Raw genomic sequence first — 10,148 nt, forward strand, 5'->3', positions numbered from 1 at the left:
TTAACGCCGCAGTAGCTTGTGTAAGATGTGCCATGCATTTTCTTCCATAAATGCTTAAAGACCTTTTAAATGGCCAGTGATCAAGATAGTACAAATAGTTCTTTCACGTGGTTCGGACCGATAGCGATCGGTGAAGATGGCGATGAATATGACGATGATGCCGTGAAGGTTCCCGTCAGCATTCTCCTGGTTTTATGTTTTATAATGAGCGTGGTTGGGAATGTATGCACTTGTGCTGTCATCATTCGTGATCGCTCCATGAGAACACCTACCAACTGCTACCTGTTTAACATTGCTATAACAGATCTGACGACCGCTTTGTTTATCCCGTTCGAGATGTATGTCATGTGGGCGCCAGACGCTTATCCGTTTGGAGAAGTGGGATGCATCATTCACTTTCTAGTGTGGGAATGTTTATCTAACTGCAGTTTGCTGACAATAGCTGCATTCACAGTGGAAAGGTACCTGGCGGTTTCCAAGCCTTTCCTTCGTCATAAGCTGACTTTGAAACCCCGTGTGTATAAAATTGTGGCCACCAACTGGTTGGTCTCCGCCTGTTTCTGTTTGCCTGATCTCTTCCTCATACGTTTATATGAGAAGAATGACCAAGCCTACTGTTATATGACATTGCCTTTCTTTCTAAAACTGGTGATAGTGACCGAGATGTGTGTGTTCTTCGTAATGCCGATGACTATGATATTCGTGTTGTACATATTGATTGCATTTAAAATAAAGTCGATGAATGTGCCGAATGGAACTAGTCCGGTGAACGGGAAGCAGTATCGAGACAAGACCATAGTGATGTTGGGTAAGACGAAGAAAAAGGAAGGAATGGAAATATTTGCACGGCTTCTGAAAGGTCCCTATTTCATATCTTTCCCGAAGCAGTGAATGTATCATTTATTTCTTCAATATAAAAAATAGGTGTTAGTAATAAATAGGTATTCCAGGCGTAGTGGAGGTCCTGGAACGACTACCTAGTACCTACCTACAAAAGAATTCCACTTGATTGTCGCTTACAAAAAAGGATAAAATCGATAAAATTTATATGTTAATTAACATTATTTGGTTTCATAAGTAGGTAAACTACTATTTTTTTCAAAGCGTTTTTCAATAATAAAACTCGTCAAAATCATGTAGTCTTTTTTAATGCTAAAAAATCGAGGTATAGTCAGACGAATCTTCAAGCGTTTTAATCGCTCGGGTTAAATCTGTGGGTTCTATGTTATCGGCTTATTGCTATGCCACGTATATTACCGCAACGGAAAAGACAGTATCGCCAAATATTTATTTACTTACATTGGGACCGTGGTGCCCAAGCGCACACAAAATCATTACTTATGTAAGTAATTTTCAAAAAAATATCATAGAAGTCACCGGGGACCGTGGGGCTGAGTCGTTCCTCACCCAACGGATCGGCATAGAGATCCACAGCCAGCCTTAGGAGAACCCTTCCACAGGGGTCGGACCTGGGTGATATTACCTTATTGCCTTACAATAAACATTTTAGGCTAGGTCACTATGTTTGTATTTTATTCTGAATAAGTTTTAGTTTTGCAGGTAGTTGGCTAGGTTCTATTTTATTATAATTTTGTTATTAATTAAACTAAGTATGTTCATAGTTTTAATAAAGAAATCAATAATGATCAATAACTTACATATATGTATACCTACTTATATTTCCGTTTATAAATTGACCCTGAGGGCGAACTTGAAAATTGATGGCAATTTCCATTCATTTTGATATCAATGCGTGCATCTCGCTCGTATAGTTTTATATTCATGCGAGCCAGATGCGCTACGAGTACCAAATATAACATATCAACGCCCAACTAACTCAATAGTATAGAATTTTATGCTGGAAAGCCGCTTCCTGCTTTTAATGCTCCTCTTGACTCTTGAGATGATATAGTTACTCGAGTGTTAAACGAATATCATTCCAATCAGAGTTTTAGTTACGACCTTTATTGCTTTTAAAAACCTGACCTGAGGGCCTAGCCAAGATGACAATCGACGACGAATATCGCACGACAAAGGTCAAATGAAAAAAAAAACCGTTAGGTTTGTTAATAATAAACGCATTGTAAACATCCTACTTTGGAGATTTTGAAGTCGGTTAAAAATGTATCGAGATGACAGATGCTACGAAAAGTCACGTCTATTTTCACACGTTATTTAAGTTTCTTTTGGTGTTTTCTAGGCTCCCGCGACAATTTACGGGTCATTATCAAAGAAAAGTAAAAAAAACATTGAAAAAAAAGAACAATTTTATTAAACAATTAACATTTTTCTATTTCAAGTTTCTTCATTTGAGGATTGATAATTCTTAACATGTTACAGAAGTATAGCAGAAGCTATCACTCTGTCACGCTTCTATTTTAGTATTTATCAAAAAAAAAGTTGAGTGCTGTTAAATAAAATGAAATATTCCTTTAATTCAGGCCTGTGGCCCATAAAAAGTTGCTTTTAACAATGCCTTAGTCTATGTTAGTATACAGAAAGTAATATTGCATGTCTTTCCGCTAGAAAGTTTCTAGTAGAAATAGTCGTCGATTATAAGTCTTGGGACAAATTAAAAACTTTATTTCACCCCATACAAAAAGCTCCACTCCATCACATTTATTGGGGACAAAAAGAAAGACAACGAAAAGTATTTAGACCCAGGTACGTTCTTAGACAAGCATTGACCGCATCCCTACCCAGTTTAAATTTAGAATGTCTTGCCCGGAAATACGGTAATTAAGCGACGGAAATAAAAATACCATATTTCTGAAAACAGGTTAAAAGTAAAATAAGGATAAAGGGTCAAGAAACTGAACATGACAGGGAGATACTTAAATTATTTTTAATTAATAATTGTTATAATAATCTTTGATGTGTTTGTGCAGAGATCGATCTAGCGACTTTAATATAATTATATTTTCATTCCATTTGAATGGCAATGACAAATTTAGCAACGAATATTCTCGATTTCAAGGCCAAAATTTCTTATTCCCTCATAATGAATCTGTCTCATATATTTTGAATGAAATTCAGGTCTCATCGCGCTCTAAAACTAAACGAAAAACTAAACGAAAAACTAAACGAAATCATCCTGTAGAGCTTACCTATTTGTAGATTTTCGCACGGTCCTTTAGATCAATCAGTCTTAACGCCGCAGTAGCTTGTGAAAGAGGTGCCATGCATTTTCTTCCATAATTATTTAAAGACTTTATAAATGGCTAGTGATCAAGACAGTGCAAATAGTTTTTTCACGTGGTTCGGACCGATAGCGATCGGTGAAGATGGGGGCAAATACGACGATGATTCCGTGAAGATTCCTGTCAGCATTCTCCTTGTTTTATGTTTTATAATGAGCGTGGTTGGCAATGTGTGCACTTGTGCTGTCATCATTCGTGATCGCTCCATGAGAACACCTACCAACTGCTACCTGTTTAACATCGCTATAACAGACCTGACGGCCGCTTTGTTTATCCCGTTCGAGGTGTATGTCATGTGGGCGCCAGACGCTTATCCGTTTGGAGAAGTGGGATGTATCATTCGCTTTCTAGCGTGGGAATGTTTATGCAACTGTAGTGTCCTGACGATAGCTGCGTTCACAGTGGAGAGATACCTGGTGGTTTCCAAGCCTTTCCTTCGTCAGAAGCTGACCTTAAGGCCCCGCGTGTATAAAATTGTGGCCACCAACTGGTTGGTCTCCGTCTGCTTCTGTTTGCCTTTTCTCTTCGCCATACATTTATACGAGAAGAACGACCAAGCCTACTGCTATTTAACACTGCCGGTCTTTTTAAAACTGGAGATAGTGACTGAGATGTGTGTGTTCTTCGTAATTCCGATGACTATGATATTCGTGTTGTACATATTGATTGCATTTAAAATAAAGTCGATGAAAGTGTCGAATGGAACTAGTCCGGTGAACGGGAAGCAGTATCGAGACAAGACCATAGTGATGTTGGGTAAGACGTTAAGAAAAAGGAAGGAATGGAAAATTTGGACGCTTCTGGCCATCTCCGGTAGTTTGTCAAGAGTGATTTGATTGGTGTTCCAACTGTTCCAAGAGGTCACTAGTTCGTGTCTTGCCCGAAGTGGCGAATGCTTCCATTTTTCCTTTAATTAAAAAAATTTAAGATAATAGGTGTACGTAGTTGAGGTACCTATAGATAATTCCTCTAAATTGTCGCTTACGAAAGCTTCGGTTTTAATAGTTAAGTACTGTTTCTAAAAAAATATCTTTCGTGTACTTGAACGTGATTATTGAACAAAAATTGCAAAATATTTTTCATACAAGAAGACAATTGTCATCTTGGCTAGGCCTGTGTAGGATGACGTTAGACCGGGCCGAGTCCGGGCTAGAGCTTTCGATGCATCGCTTTCAATGAAAGCATCACGTGATCGCCTGTCACGTCATAGAAAAGTAAGCGCCAGAAGCTCCGGCCCGGACACGGCCCGGTCTTGCGTGAGTCATCCTATATTTACTTTTCCTACTTCTGGATATAAGAAATAAATGGATTTTAAGTATTTACCAAACTTGTTACTAACATAATAAGGGACTAGTCCTGAAATAAATATTATTTATTCATTCATTCATAAGTACCTATAGCTCTGATTGTTACTGTAATTTGAATAACAATTCAGGGAATGTTTATAATTACAGCGGCCGTGGCGGCCACATTTTTCTTCTGCTGGTTCCCGTTCTTCCTTCTGCGTCTGGTGCTCGTGGCTCCCATAAATAAGTGGGCAGACTATGGAAAGGTAAGTTAGTCAAAAAGTCATAGAGTTAGACCAGGAAAAGTCTGCAGTGATTTTGATAGGTCACGCAGTGCAATTGTTATTTATAGTGGGCTATCAAAATCTCTGCAAATTTTTCTTAATCTCTACGCACTAGTACACTCTAGTCTTAATTATTTATTCTTCTTCTTCTTCAAGTGTCATCTCCGTCCAGGAGGTCGGCGACCATAATTATTTGTAGCATTCAATTTATTTAATTAAAATAATATAAAGATATATAGGTGCAATGTTAATTATTCATTTAAATACATTAAGTATTATTAATACGTGCAATTTATAAATTAATTTTATGAATTATATTAAATCCTTATTAATGTCCCACAACGTGTTTTCAATTCTATTTAGTAGAATTTAAATGCCTGGTAGTGGAGATATTATTAAACGAAATACACGAAATCCAGCGGTCAAAATTCAATAATCGGTTCCCTGAATTTTTGATTTCGTTTTGGACCATATTTTGGAATATAGTCGGCTGGTTTTATGAATATCTAGTTACAGTCCTTTTTAGGGTTCCGTAGCCAAATGGCAAAAAACGGAACCCTTATGGATTCGTCATGTCTGTCCGTCTGTCTGTCTGTCCATGTATGTCACAGCCACTTTATTCCGAAACTATAAGAATTAAGTTGAAACTTGGTACGTAGATGTATTCTGTGAACTGCATTAAGTTTTTCACACAAAAATAGAAAAAAAAACAATAATTTTTGGGGGTTCCTCATACTTAGAACTGAAACTCAATTTTTTTTTGTCATCAAACACATACGTGTGGGATATCTATGAATAGGTCTTCAAAAATGATATTGAGGTTTCTAATATCATTTTTTTCAAAACTGAATAGTTTGCGCGAGAGACACTTCCAAAGTGGTAAAATGTATCCCCCCCCCCCTGTAACTTCTAAAATAAGAGAATGATAAAACTAAAAAATATATATGATGTACATTACCATGCAAACTTCCACGGAAAATTGGTTTGAACGAGATCTAATAGTAAGTAGTTTTTTTTTATACGTCATAAATCGTAAACCGCAATTTTATTATGTTACTTGCTGCTACGGAACCCTTCATGGGCGACTCCGACTCGCACTTGGCCGCTTTTTTTATAATTTTCACTTGTTTTTCTCTCCTGCAGATGTTGCGCACTCTGCGCTACATATGCCTGGTGAACGTGTACATATATACGGCGGTTAATCCCATTCTATACAGCCTCATGTCTCGCAAGTTCTCACGAGCGTTCAAGGTAAGACATTATGCTTAGAGTGGCCACAGATAACTCACTACTAGATAGAGCAAACCTCTAGCCGCCCACCAAGTAAAATTTGATATGACCAGACATCGTAAATTTTATAGTAGGTATTTTTGGTGCAGCGGAATGGTATAAACGGAATTAGTTTAGATAATTCTAATTGAAATGGTAAATTAAGGTTAATATTAACGCTAATGAATCATTATGGTTGAAATTGTTTATACCAATTGATTTAACACCACTCCGCTGCACCAAAAATGCTATAAAATTTACGATGTCTGGCCATGACAAATGCAATTTTGGTTTATCTAAATGAAGATCCAAAATACACTGGTAGAGATCTTTTTATAGGCCTCTGGGCGGCTAGAGTTTCACTGACTCACTCATTATCAGCGCTCTTGGAGGGCCTCATATAAAAGATGCACTACCTGCGCGTCAAAAGTATCTGTCATTCTTTATGAACTTAACTAAAAGATATGTCTCTATATTCCATATACAAAAAATGCATAGGTATATAAACATTAAACATGCAGTTTGAGCGTAGTGATGCATTTGCACCACGCATAAACTTTCACAAGTTTCTGTGGCGCATCTTGGTTTTAAGTTGTTTGTATTATGTTTTTGTGATGTGTAAATAAATTGAAAAAAAAAAATATATATATAAATAATTAAACTGTGACATAGTTTTTGATGACGAACTGTAGAGATATATTTCTATTTGGAAAAGTAACCCAAGGCGGCAGATACTTTTGCGGCGTTTCATCCGCTCAGGCGATTGGTCTGCTCGTTTGACTTCTACATTTTTTTAAATATAATAAACTGATCAGCGATTGGCTCTAGTCACACCTGACGGAAAGTTCATCACAAAATACATCATACAAAAACAACATCTAGTGGATGGTACTACGGGCTTGAATGTAACAGCTCCTTGACGGAACTTCTTTACTTGAGAATTTAACTCGTATAGTTTAAGTACCTACTAGAATAAGACAAAGTCCATTAAGTTTTGCCGTTACTGGATAAGATAACGCAGAGTTATATTTAAAAAAAAATGTTTTTTACATGATCTGTAACTGGTCATTCGAAAAATTGTGTTACCTGTTATAATTATTTTTCATACAGTCGCTATAAGATATATCGGATCGGCCAATGTACTCAATAATATCTGAACATGCACTTAATCGCCGAAAGTCTCTACAAATAAAGACTTTGTTTAGATATTTTTGAAAACCTTGGCCGCTCCTAACTGATGGCGACTGTATGTACAGTCACCACACGGGAATGTTACGCCATTTCGGGTTCTAGCTAAATTGGACATTCCATAGCGAAAGTATGTAACAACCAATTTAGCTAGAACCATAAATGGCGTAACATTCGCGGAGCGTGGTACCTACATAATAAATGTGGGTTTGAAAATAAAGGAAAATTAATACTGACAATCTTTTTTTTTCAGGATCTGCTCAAAGGTCGAAGACACAACACAGTTTTCTCAACGTCAACCCGCCACACTGCCACTGCAGTGTCCTGAAGTTACAAGGGACTAACTTGGCCGATTTTTACACAGTTTTAAATTAAACAACATACGTCAACACAGATCATAGTTTAAACTAGATGCCGCAAGCAATTTAAAATACTTAAGGCAAAAATTTCATACTTTTGTAAGTGTAAATGGGTTCAAATTTTACGTCCATATTCGCTCGTGCCATAGACAAAACTGCGAGTTCACATTAATTATAAAAAACAAAAAAAAATATCGGTGGACCTTCCTTGGCGCAGGTACCATAACGTTACCGGACCAATTTACGAATGGGAAACTCGTTTATAAACAGGGCATTAAATAATGCGCAAGAAGACCTTTTTATATTGTACACACATAAAACAAAAACCCTACATATTAAAGATTTACTATCACTCTCTGCGATTGTTGCGCCATTTATGGTCCTAGCTAAATTAGTTGTTCCATACTTACGCTATGGAATGCCAAATTTAGCTAGAGCTCTAAATGGCGTAACAATCACGGAGCGTGACTGTATAAAAAACAAGACCGAAGTGATCCCATAAGTGTTCCGTAAACAAAGTTTTGTACGGAACACTAAAAATACAGTAACTATACCTACGGTGCATTGCACTTATCTGATAAAACTTGTGAATTACGAGCATTAAAATTTTGCGTTTTAGTTTATATTATGGTCTGTGCTGATGAACAATGAAAACGGGTGTGTAGAATTTCCGTGGAAATTGACCCGTTTTAATTTTTGTTGAGTGTAATTCTAACTAAACAAACCCACCGCTGTTTTGTACAATATTTAATGTTAAGAATACAGGTGTCTTTACTTAGACTAATATATTTACATAGTCAAACTTCTATGAAATTATGACGCATAAATAAATAACACTGGCACTGCGTGCGCTGTCAATATCTCTGCAGACTTTTCTTAATCTAACTCTACGCACACACTAGCGAATATCGAAGGAGCAGTACCATGAACTCCTAACTATTTTTACTAAATTAATGAAAATATGTATTACTAAAAATGTTAGTTAGGAGTTCATGGTACTTTGCCGTGGATATGTCTGTGTCAGGTTAGTGTCGCTCGTAGTAGGCCTGCTCATCTCGCGCGCACATAACTGGATGACCTACGCGCGAACTGAGTCATGTCAAATGTAGTATCAAATCAATCAGATTTTAAGTTTCGAAATCCGCTTTACGTCACAAACTATTATTATATACGAAAAGGCGAATATAATCCACCATTTTATCAAATTTACGACTTGTTTGTCAACCCTCGAGGTTTATTTCTGTTTTCGTAATTAGGCAACTAAGTTTTGTTTTCTGTCGTGAGTCGATCCGATCTTTGTTTGTTTCGTGAGTATATAATATTCTGGACCCCTTACCATGAGTTTACGTAGCCATATACGATAAACTTCTTCCTTCTCACTATCACTATCGCTACATTTTATAAAACAAAGTCCCCCGCCGCGTCTGTCTGTTTGTGTGTTTGTATGTTCACCATAAACTCAAAAACTACTGAATGGATTTTCATGCGGTTTTCACCTATCGATAGAGTGATTTTTGACATAGGTTTGTGTATAATTTTTTAACCCGTGCGAAGCTGGGGCGGGTCGCTAGTCGTAATAACCTCATGGCTGATGGCTCCTCTACACGATGGGCCAACGCCGGCCACTCCAAGGGACGCAGCCATGCGGTAGAATGAGATAGCAATATCATTTGCTCCCTCTAACGCATAAATGCGTCCCTTGGAGTGGCCGGCGTTGGCCCATAGTGTAGAGGAGCCATGAGGGACGTGACGATTGTGGGCACTCTTTACTAAAGATACCAGTGCTCTCCAAGCCGAGATGCTGTGTCACTAGAGTCGGACCATGCAAACTCTGCAATGATTAAGTGTGACAATGTCAAGATTAATATCAAATTTCTAAGAAAATATGACGGTTATCACATTCACTGCCCCCAACGCACATGTGCGTTCACCGTCATACAAGTTTGTTCCTAGGCCACGCCCCTTGGCAGTGAATGTGTTAAAATGATAGTCCCTCACGTTGTCCTCTATTCAAAGCGGTGTAACGGAGTTAGCTTTGACAGACTTTAGCGATTTAGTTGCTATATACTCATGGTAAGGGTACTTGGAAAACAACGATACGCAATAATCGGAGCACAAGAGTCGGCAAATTGATTGAAAAAGATTTGATCAAAGTCAACATTACCGTTAAATTCAATTTGATGGCCTATCTATATTATTGTCTGGATGCGATATATTTTTTAATTTAGATCATATACATATATATATATATGCATTTTAGAGACATAAAACTAAACACTCTATTTAGGCGACAAAACGGCGTGGCTCCGTTAAATCGGCTGCTCTTGTGTTGGATTAGGCAGTTTGCCCGGGATGCTTCGAAACCGCCCGACCGCTCCGACGCCACCCTTCGGCCAATTTTGTAAACAGATTTACATATAAATGTAAATTCAAATTGTTGATATGAATAAATGTACACACAATGAAACAATGAATAAATACAAAAATACCCAGATTAAGGTAAATTTTATAAGCCTTTACGAGTAAGGATGACACTAGATCGGGCTGAGGCCGGGCCAGAGT

General features: G+C 37.5%; 2 protein-coding genes across 2 annotated transcripts; both read left to right on the forward strand.

Annotated features, from left to right (window-relative positions):
• Positions 1-891, forward strand: LOC134670404 (pyrokinin-1 receptor-like). The gene has a single exon (XM_063528249.1). The coding sequence runs from the start codon at positions 70-72 to the stop codon at positions 889-891; it is 822 nt and encodes a 273-aa protein (XP_063384319.1). The 5' UTR covers positions 1-69.
• A 2,326-nt stretch (positions 892-3,217) lies between these two features.
• Positions 3,218-8,346, forward strand: LOC134670502 (neuromedin-U receptor 2-like). Its single transcript, XM_063528320.1, has 4 exons — positions 3,218-3,956; positions 4,655-4,752; positions 5,914-6,021; positions 7,481-8,346. Exons 1-4 carry the CDS (start codon positions 3,218-3,220, stop codon positions 7,553-7,555), a joined length of 1,020 nt encoding a protein of 339 aa, XP_063384390.1. The 3' UTR covers positions 7,556-8,346.
• The last annotated feature ends 1,802 nt before the right edge of the window (positions 8,347-10,148 follow it).

This window comes from Cydia fagiglandana, chromosome 1 (assembly GCF_963556715.1).
Source record: "Cydia fagiglandana chromosome 1, ilCydFagi1.1, whole genome shotgun sequence".
In the NCBI taxonomy this organism is placed as follows: Eukaryota; Metazoa; Arthropoda; class Insecta; order Lepidoptera; family Tortricidae; genus Cydia; species Cydia fagiglandana.